This window comes from Chanodichthys erythropterus, chromosome 10 (genome assembly GCF_024489055.1).
Source record: "Chanodichthys erythropterus isolate Z2021 chromosome 10, ASM2448905v1, whole genome shotgun sequence".
NCBI classification, from domain to species: domain Eukaryota; kingdom Metazoa; phylum Chordata; class Actinopteri; order Cypriniformes; family Xenocyprididae; genus Chanodichthys; species Chanodichthys erythropterus.
Window position 1 is genome coordinate 23,468,995 of NC_090230.1, and position 12,673 is coordinate 23,481,667.

Here is a 12,673-nt window from a genome sequence, read left to right on the forward strand (position 1 = left end):
GACTAGGCTCATATACTAATATACAGCCTCCCCCTACTGGACGCATGAGGAACAACAGGGGCGTAAAACTGCTTGGGGCGTAAAACTGCTTGGGGCCTAATGCTGCGTCCCAATTCGCCTACTTATACTACGTCCTAAAAGTATGTACTGTTTTTGTAAAGAAAAAGTACATACTTTTGAGTGTGTAGTAGAAGAGTATGCAAGTTTTGGGACATACTACCTCGTCATAACTGCGTCTTTAACGGACGTTCTGTTGCTTAGTTACTCAACCTGTAACTGTTTAAACTACCCTGTCAATCATCTTGTCACAGTTAAAATCCTCCACATTGAATTACATTTATTTTCCTACCGTTTCGGAGAGAAATGTAGTCGCACGTTGATCTGCCACTCATGGGTCTTTCATGCAGAGAACTCTCCTCATCTTTGCATAATGATGCATTTAAAAGTTAATGACCAAACACATCGTTATAAAAGTCACAATGCTGTTGCAGATGAAATATAATGTGGATAACATTTAATAAATATCTTTTTGTCAGGTTAGACACTGCTATCATGCAAGCCCCTTTATCTTAACCGTCGTACCTCGCACGTCCGTCATGTTTGTAGTTTTTAAACACTTTTTATTCGTATTTGTAGTTTTAATCGAATCCTCGTCTATGATCCTCGTCCACAGCGCAATGTTTTATGGGCAATATTAGCCGTTAGAAGTGTGCACGGATCTGCACTTCGAATTCTAACCGGAAAAAGTACACCATCCGGGTATCTTTGGAATACTCATTTCAACATACTACGATTTGGGACATACTAATTCTTTTTTCGAATACTATTTAGGACGCATAGTATGCGAATTGGGACGCAGCATATATCTACCGGCTCCAGGTCTGCAGCCTCCCCCTACTCTCTCGTAGTGGATCAGACACCTGCGAGATCAAAGGCGGATATCGCGGGATTCACACTTGTGCACTGTGTTGCTGATAAACTGGATGTAATTTACGTTCTGTTGCTTCTAAATGAAAATAAACATAATGAACAATACACCCAAAGTACTTGTTATTTTTTCCATTCGAAGGATGTGTGTATCAATCATTTTTATTTTAATTACAGACATGTTTTTATATAGTTTTATAAATAACAATCACATAACCCATAGAGAGATCGCACTGTCAGAGACTTTTGGAATATTCACACATAATTTATACGCATAAAATCATGGTATTAGTGTTTTAAAATCAAACATTTTAAAAGAGATCAATACATCACGGTTGTTTAAACCAATAAGCTTTAAGCTGTGTCGTCATCAAGTCGTTTCCCATCATGCTTTTGGTCAGCGCAGTCGGTGGAGAGGAACTGCGCTCGACTGCAGAATCCGACACGTCCGCCTCGCCCTCGCGAGAGGTTTTTGACACACGTCAGCATGACATCAGAGCAAGGCGGACCACCCTCGGACACATTTCTAACCGGCATGCATCTCGCGGTGATCACCGGTGATCGGTTCTGCGCAGAATTTGCTCATCTCAAACAAGCCTTAGGTCTGCTCTGTCTGTCTCATGCACGCACCTACTGTCATCTGCTCAAATTAAACACTACTTTGGGTTTTTACTACACACTCTACCTTCCATTAGAGAGGCTGCTATGTAATTTCACTTGATTAGCGAAAGAACTGTGTCACCGGATTTAAAGCAGAAGAACAGAATATGCTTTTATATGATCAGAATCATGAGGGGGGAAAGTGGGGAAAATGAAGCTTCTCTTTAATTTGATCTCGGTGGTCTTGATTATGCTCGACAATGGTAAGACCTTTATTTATTACAATCTTTCTTCAGTTGTTTGTGACTTTTTTTCCCTCAGTGATTTTATTTAGCATGAAATGTATTGTTTAAAATACGATTTGTAATACGAAGTGGAAAAATAAATTGTTATCTAATAATTGTGTAGTATAAAAGAACTCGCTCCTGCTCAGATCATACGCAAATGCTGAAAGACGGTGACAGAGTGCTTGCTGCTGCTCATTCAAACTGGACTGCGTTTCCCAAAGCACAAGAAGCGCAAGGAAGTCACAAGACATTGCGATCACTAGATTATGAGGTCAGTTTAGGATTACAATGCTTTTGGGAGTCTAGAACAATCAGATGACAGAGATATTCTCAGCTAACAGAATTTTGTTATAAGAACGTTCTTCAGATATTCAGTGTTGATTTTCTTGACGTGAAAAAAAACGTTCTTTCAACTTAGTTTTGTTGTTTCAACAGCGTTAATGTCTATGAATGTATAAATAACATTGTTAACTTTTTGTTTAAAACGTTTTGTGTCATTTATACACTCACAGACATCAACATTCGTTATATGAACTGCAACAATGGTGACATGCTTCATGCCAGCATACAAAACATATTCATGGTTCCCAGCATCCATTCTGGCATGAATACATTATGCAGCTGAATTTTATTTTATTTTTACTGTCACCTGCAGAAAACACCTGTAATTGCTGATAAAGAAGCAACTCAACAAAACTCAAGGGTCAAGAGCCACTTTTATGTTCCTAGAATGTTGAATTTTAAATCAAAATTAAGTTGAAAGAACGTTTGAGGAACCATGGTTATTTTACATAAGGGATATACTCAAAGGTACACTTTTGTGGTACAACTTATCTGCACATAAAGGTACTCATATGGAAGCACCTGATTTTGCAAAGTAGAACATGTTCCTGAATCAACATCTCTGTTGATCCTGGACCAACATTCCATTTAATCAATCAGATCTGAGGGACAAGTTTACAGTTTAGGTCAAGTTAAAGCTTACAACCAGGGTTTGGTGCTTCTACAGTGCTATTCATCATTTCCCTCTGATTTTAGGGATAACTTAGGGTTACGTTTACGGGAAAATTTTTGGTCAGGAATGTTGTTCCAGGATCAACAAAATATGTTGACCCATGAAGTGCCTAACTCTGCAAAATCAAGACATGCATTAATATGCACTGCTCCAGTGAGAATCTAAAGGTAAAATTTTAGCACTTTTTTGACAGTGTAAACAACAACAACATAATCTAATAATTTACATTTAAGTCATTTTGAATATAAAAAAGGCTTTTAAATATAATGCTGTATAATTACCTATTTTATTCTTACAAATAATTTAAAAGGTCAGTTTAATTTAGAGGTATGCAAGTGCATGCTTTTGAAAGTAAAAAGTATTATCTGTATCAATATCTGAGATACCAGCCCTGTATTTACTAGGTATCGGATGCCTTTCGCTCAAACTGACCTTTGTATTTGCACATCACTTTGTTTGCGAGTCGATTTTTCCTTTGCAAAGCAGATCATGTTTGTTTGCAAAATGCTGGATTTGTTTGTTTAATTATGGCACAATATTAACTCTGTACAGGACAGTCATTAACAAAAAGCCACATTTGTGTGGCGACGTCCGGGCCAAATTAATAAAATGTAAATTAATAAAATATAAAATTCTGCCAAATTAATAAAATGTAATGTAGCCTAAACACTATTTAAATAGAAGATTCGAACAGCAGGATTTTGTAGAAAAACTGTTCATTTCTTCTCCAGGTACTTTCGGTGTTGGATCAGATGTAGAGTCAGTGATGGAAGGAGATTCAGTCACTCTACACTCAAAAAAATGATTCTAGCTGCTTGTTCATTTTATTTAAATAAAATAAGCTGAACCAACACAAATCTTTAGTTTTTTACTTAATTGGCATTCGCACTCAATTGTATTATGTTAAATGAAATTAAATTTGCAAAATGTTAGGTCAACCTAAACCATTTGTGTTGGGACTACATGAATCATTTATGTTGCATTGATTGAACCTGGGCAGTGGATTTCTAGTTCCCAGCATGCTTTGCGTAGGGAAAGATTGGGACAGTAAATGTTGAACTTAAGTGCTGTTTAATGTGTTTTTTTAGTAAAGGGAAATACCTTTTAAAGTTTGAAGTTCAGTTATATTTGACATTTAAAAGAGTTTATGTTATGTCGATTTTTTGAGGTTACCATTATGCTGAAGTGTAGACCTTGTGGTTAGGCTCTAGGTGGCTACATAAAACAAATTTATATTGTTCTCAACAAGCATTAACTGTGCTCAAGCCAGTAATGAGAAGTTCTTTATCTGATCATTACTTGCATGCTATAAATGTTACTTAGCATATGAATAAGTGTTATTTTAGTTTAGTTTTTATAGAAATATAAATAAATTAGTTTGAGGGCCAGCACAAATTTTACACAGTCTACATATGGTCATCAGCTTTTCCCCTCTCAATGGTCATGAAACATGTATGTCTGTGTACAACAGCTACTCAAAACCTAAGCACATGCGCGCATCTTCACCATGATGGTAACAAAAAAAAAAAAAAAAAAGCACTGGTTGGATCAACAAGAATGAATTATGTTCAGGAAACATACACAGAATACGTCAAATGAAACTGGTGTGATCTCATTCAATTAGGATGAATTTCACTCATTAGTACAATTAACCTAGCTTAAGTTCAAATAAATCAGTTCAACTGTGTGGAAATAGGTGTCATAATTGAATTAAGTTAGACCAACAAGTTATTTTTTTGAGTGTAATCACTGGTGTTAAAACAAACCAACAAGAAGATATTAAATGGTATTTTAATGACATTCGAATAGCTGAAATCAGTGGAGATCTCAGTTATAGTTGTACAGATGTTCAGTGTAATGAAGGTACTGAGAGATTCAGAGACAGACTGAAGCTGGATCATCAGACTGGATCTCTGATCATCATGGACATCAGAACCACAGACTCTGGACTTTATGAACTGAAAATTATCAGCAGCAGAATCAGTGGGAAAATTTTCAATGTTACTGTTCATGGTAAGTCAGTATGTGTAAACTCATTTTCATTTAACCTAATTTGATTTATTTTGTTAGTTAAAACAAAAAATATTTATTTCAATTGTTCTTCTGTCAATTGTAAATATATATATATATTTTATTTTATTTCAAATGTTTCAGCCATGTTTTGATTGAGAACTTTTTCATTCAAATTCATTTCTACTGTAATAATAATTGATCTGATGTCAGCCACCAAAACATCAACTATACAAACAATGAAATTAAATCTCTCAAGATCTCAGAGGATGATTAAACAACTAAAAAAAAAGCTTCACTTTATTTATTTATTTATAATTGAATATATATATATATATATATAGTCACCATATGACATGAATGAATAGTGTAATGTAGTGAATAGTGTTTCCTTTAGTTGTGCTCTTGATCCTTGAATTTTTTTTTTAATTAACATTTTTTATTATTTTATTTATTTATTTTTTGACACTGTTTAGAAATCATGTTTGTTGTGGTAAAAAAAAAACAAAAAAACAGATACAAGAGGCTTGCTTATTAATGATATAAGCATCATAAAGTGGTTTGTTTCATTGATATCTGAAACCTCATCACTAATCACTTTTTAGGTTTAGTGTTATTAGTGCTTCTAAACTTTCTACTGATCTTGTGATACTGCAGCATTTGTTCCAACAGTGTCATGACAATCTGATCATCTGAAAAAAAAAAAAAAAACACTTGCTGGACGGTAAGTTTTGGACTATGGTATTACGCCCAGTTTAAAACTGTTGCATAAAAGATGTCTTGGATATGCTCAGCTTGTGTCAGTGTTAATGCATTAGTGCTCTTTCACAGTTAAATTTGTTAAATAAAAAAATATTTTCATAGTTCAGTAGGGCCTCAGACTTATTATTACTGTATTTGTTTGGAAGCAGTCATTTACACATAATTTAAATCACTGTAACAGGCATTTGAATGTCGTAAAAAGCTGACAGCTTCAGCTGATCTACTTTATCAAAGCACAACTGATATTAATGAAACACTGCTGCAACTGGTGTAAAAACCTTTCACTAAAATAGTGATTTTGAAACTTTTTTTTTTTTTTTCAGTGGCTGACATCAGATCAGTTATTATTTGCAGTAGAAATTAATTTAAATGGGAATAAAGTTCTCAACCGAAGCATGGCTGAAACATTTGAAATAAAATAATTACTTACAATCGACATGAAATAACAATTTAAATAAAATAATTATTTAATTGGTTGAATTAATAAAATAAGCCAAATTAGGTTTGTCGTGGAAATTCTCAATACATATCTGACTTCACCACTGACAATTTAAACAACTCCTAGTTGTTTAATACAATACTACAGTATCTCGAGGTAATTCCCTGAATTCCTGAATACTTACAATACAATCCAATACTTCCCTGAAGTATGGTGACGGCGTCCCGTCAAGAAGCTACTATCACTACCTCAATCACACTTGGCTGTTACTTTTGTTGTCTTTTGAGCGTAGGATCTTCTATTTAGCTGCGCAGCATATACCTGACACGACTTCCAAGTTGCTCTTTGTAGAAATGAAGTTTTATTTATGGCCGGGAGATCACTGGTCACAACAACCAAGTGAGTCTCCTTGAACAGAAAGGCACATACACATTTAAACCTTACAGTTGAGTAGAAAACAATGTCACTCAAGTCTTTTCAATGATATTTGTTCTTGTGATTGGTTTATAATGATCTGATCTGAGCTGAGCTAATCAAGTGACTTTAGTAAGCTTACATGATCTTTGACCCTGAGCAACCTTAGTCTGCATCTTTTATATATTTCTAAAAACAGTACATAAAATATTTCCATCACAGGTTACATGAACATAAACTTTGATATGGAAAACTATTGAACTGTAAGTTTAAATAACTACATTTGTCAAGTTGAAACTACTTAAAATTCTAAGTAATTAAAACTTAATAAGTAAGTGGAAATTAGTACCTCAAAAAGTTAAGTTGAGTGAACAAAAAACATTTTACAGGGAACATTTGCACTCAAAAAAAAAGATTTTTTGATGCTGTTCAGTTTATTTACAATTTATTTTGATTCAACATCATTGTATCAGGTTTCTGGTTTAAATGCGATTGATTAATGTTAAATTGACTTGAAACGATTACTCTTTGACTTAACTTGATGTTTTCATATTGGAATAACATGTTTCAATCAAGTAAACCCAACCAGGACTCAATCAAACAGGATTTTCACTTCCCATCATGCTTTGCAAAGGGGCTGAACTAGGAGTGTAAATGTTGAAATAAAGTGTTATTTTAAGCAGTTTTTAGGAAGATGAGAAAATGGAAAGACTTTTTAATGTTTACTGTTCTATTATGTTGGTATTTAAAAGTTTCTGTTAATTAATAGTTTTAGGGTTACCATTGTGGTGAAGTGTTGCACTTGTGCTTGGGTTGAGGACCTGCTAACAAACTTTCAAATTACTTTAATTAGAAAATAATCGCTGTGGTAGTGCTTAGGATTGCGTTTCCTAAAAGCATTGCAAGCCTATGTTGATTGTAAAACCATTGACACCATTGCACTCATGATCAATTTAGGCTTTACAATGTTTTTGGTTAAGGCAATTTAGGATGAATCCAGTATCACATCTAGATTTCTATCACAGAACATCACAAAAGTTATGTAAATCACAAAATTAAACAAGAAGAATTAATTGTAAAAATCAATGTATATGAAAACAATTTATTATTTATTTATTTATTGCTTTTTATTTATTTTCCAAAACATTGCAAATTATTTGGGCTGACACTATTAAATTAAGCTGTGCCCAACCATAGTAAATAAGTTGAATCAACCTTAATAAATTAAGTTGACCCAACGTAAGTACATTAAATTGGAATAATAGAATTGCATAATGCTAAAATAAAGCAACTTAATCATGTGGAAATCCTTTCCATGATTTTTTTTATGTTCGTTCAAAGAGTTATTTTTTTTGAGTGTGTACTGAAAACTTAAAAAAGTAAGTTCACCTTACTTTCATAAAGTTAATCCAACTAAACAACATTAAATTTGCCAAGTTGAACATTCTTAATATTCTAAATAAAACTTAACTGAGTCAGTGCAAACAGATATCTCAAAAAGTTAAGTTGAGTGAATTATTAGTATTATTATTTTGCATTCGTGATCACAGTTCTCTCATGTTTGTTGTTTTCATCTAAAGACCTTCAAGTTCATTCATCTGGTTTGTGTTTCAGGTGTTTCTGCTGCTGAACAAGATGAAGTGAAGAGAAAGTCAGTGAAGGAGGGAGAATCTGTTACTTTAGATCCTGGTGTAATAAAAAAACAAAATTATTTAATGTTGTGGTATTTTAATGATACTCTCATTTCTGAAATCAGTGATCTCAGATATAACTGTACAGATGTTCAGTGTAAAGATGGTGATGAGAGATTCAGAGACAGACTGAAGCTGGACAATCAGACTGGATCTCTGACCATCACAAACATCACAAACACACACTCTGGACTTTATGTACTGAAGATTATCATCATCATCAACAGCAGCTTCAGCATCACTAGAGTGAAGAGATTCAGTGTTACTGTCATTGGTGAGTATATAATTCAGTCATTCAATGCATTTTCTCTCGAAAAAAACAAAAAAACAAAACAAAAAAACAGTTAAATATTTTTAAATCAACCCAATAAATGTTGGGTAATGGACTGTTTAAAAAAAAGGGATCCTTGACTCAATGACATTTTGACTAATGTTATTAACTTGCAAAATGCAGTTTTCCTCTGAATAATGTTTCCTGTTGAGTGTCTTAGTGCTGTGATGCTGTTTAAACTAGTGTTGTTAAAAACAACAGAAGGTGCTATTTGTTAGTTAGTCGAAGATATTGTTAAATACTGTGGGATTGTCAGTCAACCTGTATGTAACATTGAATGTCTGTCTTTAGCTGTTCCAGATTCAGGTTTGTCTTCAGGTGTGAAAGCAGGAATAGTTGTTGGTGTTCTGCTGCTGATGACTGCAGCTGTTGCTGTGATTTACTATCGCCACAAGATGTACACACCAGTACAGCAGAATGTAATTACATGCAGCTGATTTAACAATAAATATGAGATTTACATACATGTGATATTAAAATCAATACTTCAATTCTGTATTACTGAAGTACAGCAGATGACAGTTTGATACCGTTTAAGACAGTGTTAAATATTTAGGAAATGAAAACCTCTGCACATAAAACGTTTGATGTCTCTCTGAAATTTGACAAACAGATCAGCTCGGTGGTCAAGTCTTGTTTTTTCCAACTGAGATTACTATCTAAGGTTAAACCATTTTTGTCATCTAGCAATCTTGAAAGGCTTATCCATGCTTTTATTTTTGTAAGATTGGACTACCGTAATTCCTTGTATATGCAGGTGTGAGCCAATTACTGTTAACCCGTCTGCAGTTGGTGCAAAATGCCGCTGCTAGATTACTGAAGGGTGTTCGTAAACATCAACATATAACACCCATTTTAGCTACTTTACATTGGCTTCCAATTTACTACAGAGTTGATTTTAAATTACTTATTTTAGTTTATAAAGTTCTACATAATTTGGCTCCATGTTATTTAAGTGATCTTCTGCATCTTCATAAACCTCAAAGGAACCTAAGGTCATCAAATCAGATGATTCTAGATGTTCCTAGAACTAGATTAAAAATGAGTGGTGACCGGGCATTTTCAGTAGTGGCTCCGACGCGCTGGAATAGCTTGCCTCTGTATCTTAGACTTTTACCTACATTAGGTTCTTTTAAAAGAAACCTGAAATTGTATTTATTGGAGTTGGCATTTGGCTCAACGCCTTGAGTGAACTAAGTGGGTATCTTTTTTTGCCTATGATGTTTGTTTTATTTTGCTTATTTATTTCTCCTTGTGCTGTTGGTCTCCTCTTTCTAATTATTATTGTACAGCACATTGGTCAACCTGGTGTTGTTTTAATTGTGCTTTATAAATAAAACAAACAAACAAACAATAAAACACAATTCCAAGTCTGTATTTTTATGTGTTTGTGTAAGTGTAACATCAGTCCTTCTTATTTCTTTTGACCTTTTGTGAATCTGTGTTTTCTTACAGGAGGATGATGTTGATAACCAAAATGACATTCCTTTGAGGGACATGGGTCGTCCTTAAAGGGTTAGTTCACCTAAAAACAATTTCTGTGATTTCTTAAATTTTCTGTCATTAATTACTCACCCTCATGTCATGTGTATATATATATATATATATATATATATATATGAGGTTTGATATGTAACATGTAACCCAGCTAACAGAATTTTGTTCTCTAAATATTCAGTGTTGGTTCTGGGAATGTAAAAAATGTCCAGTTTTCTTGACGTTAGTGGAACGTTTGATGTTCCTCAAACGATCTTTCAACTTAATTTTGATCTAAAATTCAACATTCTATTCTATGATTTGTAACATTCCAAGAACATAAAACATCCTGAACACACTGAAAGAAAGAGAAATTAGAACACAAACTACAAATTTCTTCAGCCACAGTCTACAGTTGTAGTTTGTGTTCTTATTTCTCTTTCTTTCAGTGTTTGTTCACAGCAGGTGTTTGAATGATTGAAAAAAATGTTTCAGGAACATCATACTAACCTTTAAATGACATTCCACTAACATTAAGGAATCTGGACATTTTCATGTTAAAGGAATGTTACAAATCAACATTCCTAGAATGTTGAATTTTAAATCAAAATTAAGTTGAAAGAATGTATGAGGAACATCATACTTTATATATTGAAAAAAAACCCGCCTCTAAAACAAGCATGCTGACTGCTCAGACTAAACTGTTTCTCAAACATTTCCCTTGGGCTCCATTCCATTGCAGTCAGACAAAGATTAAGTGCTTTTTTATGTAAATGAGAAGTAGATAATATGTTTCTTTTTAATGTCCACATTAAATGTTGCTTATATCTTCAGCAGGATTCTTTATTGGGAACATGCTGTTATTTGCTGCAGTCATCAAGTCTGACCGAGGGAGCTATACATTGTATTTTATAGGCATTCAGGATATTTTAGGTCATTTAAAAATCTAGGAGCTCAGATGTGGTAGAAACTGGACTTTGAAACACCAGTGATGTTTTCCTTCTTTGAATATTTACAAATAACAAATGGGGTGATGAAAGAGTTTAAAGGTCATGTTAGGTTTACAATAAATACTACATCGATGGACAACAGTGAAGTCTAAACTCGTGTTTGGAGGAAGTTTCATCAGTATTACCATGCTGTTGATACAGTAAAGCCTTCAGGCAAAAGAAGACAATTCTTGTAACAAAATATTTATTTACCCAGAACAATGAAGTAAGAACTTTATAACTTTACTCATCAAGTATAAGATATAAAAGATAGAAAAGATAGAAAAAGATATATGTACAAAAACTTGCACAGCTGCAGGTTAATGTAAAGTATATGAGATATGTGCAAGAAAAAAAAAAGGATCCCATCATTTATTCTATTAAGTATGTTCTTAATTAATCACATCTAAACTGCTTTAGTCAGTCAAATGTCAGTAAAGGTGTTTTAATGTATGTATTGTTCACAGGTCATGGAGATTCATCAGTCTGCTGTGATTCTGCTGCTGATCTTGTTTGTGTCCTTCACTCACAGTCAACCAGCAGGTTATCAGCATTTCTGAGACCAGCATGTGTTTGGCAACATGAATGTACAGAGATGTACTGATGTGATCCGCACAAGGAAAATCACACGCCACCAAACCACCAATGGCTCCACAGAAATTAACACCTTCATACCAGCAAATTCAAATAATATTAACACAGTTTGTGGTCATTTGTAAATTAAAAAGTGGGGAGAGACATCCAAACTGTGAATACAGAGAGATCCGGGACACTCGTCATATAGTGTTAGGGTGTGAAGACGGCTGGCCTGTACATTATGATGAAGGTATAACTGATGGAGATAAGACAGGCTGAATAGAGCCTCACAAAGCTTTACAATATTTTGCTAATCATTTATTCACTTCTCCTTTTCAAATCAATCAGAATCAATCACAAAGCCAAAAATAAAACTGATAAATAAATACTTGACCTCAGTTAGTTTGTGCAGTGGTTTTACCAGTTCTTCACATGTAACCAGCAGCCACAGTTTGAGAGCAAAGTCTACCGAAGCACAGCTGTGAACAACAGCACAATAGATGTATACATGTACTTTAAAACAAAGCATAGCTTTTTGTGTTTTAAAAAGCTATATCTTACAATCTCTAATTATATTTAAGGAAAATCTCTCTTTTTTTTCCTATTGAAGAACAGCACACAAGTTCACCTTAAGTTATAAGTAAATTTACCCCTCTGTCTTTGAGATTCTGATATGAACCAGAATATCTTCACTGTCTCTCATCTCACCATGTTTTTACCTTAAATGAGCGTAATGTTAAATATAACTTTGCATTATTTCTTTAAGTTCATGGTATATTCTGCACTCCTTCAGGCATGTCTCTGTGTGTAATTGTGTTTATCATGTGCAAGATTCAGCTAGTCTTCAGCTATGAATTTTTAAGTGCACTTTTTTTTTTTAATGGGAGTAGTGAATGAGCGAAAACAGATGAGGGAAGAAAGATGTAGATGTTTTTTCCACCTGTCTGTATCCTCAATAAAACTTCTCTACTACCCTTAAACTCGTCTGCTTGATTGTCTTGCATCTCAACAACACCAGTTTGAAGATAAATATCAATTTACCTAATTTTTTTCTCTGTACACTTCATAACATTAGCTCATAGACATTTCTATCAATCTGTGATATTTTACAGATAAGTGTAGATTAGTAAACTGAGGTGAACACTGACCTGCTCAA

General features: G+C 33.8%; 1 protein-coding gene across 1 annotated transcript in view; it reads left to right on the forward strand.

Annotated features, from left to right (window-relative positions):
* LOC137028197 (carcinoembryonic antigen-related cell adhesion molecule 3-like) overlaps positions 1–9,988 on the forward strand; it is a 91,975-nt gene extending 81,987 nt beyond the window's left edge. Inside the window, exons 9-13 of the mRNA XM_067396968.1 lie at positions 3,565–3,621; positions 4,577–4,842; positions 8,069–8,419; positions 8,777–8,895; positions 9,932–9,988. Coding sequence (XP_067253069.1) covers positions 3,565–3,621; positions 4,577–4,842; positions 8,069–8,419; positions 8,777–8,895; positions 9,932–9,988 — 850 coding nt within the window. The remainder of the gene's footprint in view (positions 1–3,564; positions 3,622–4,576; positions 4,843–8,068; positions 8,420–8,776; positions 8,896–9,931) is intronic.
* Positions 9,989–12,673: the final 2,685 nt, after the last annotated feature.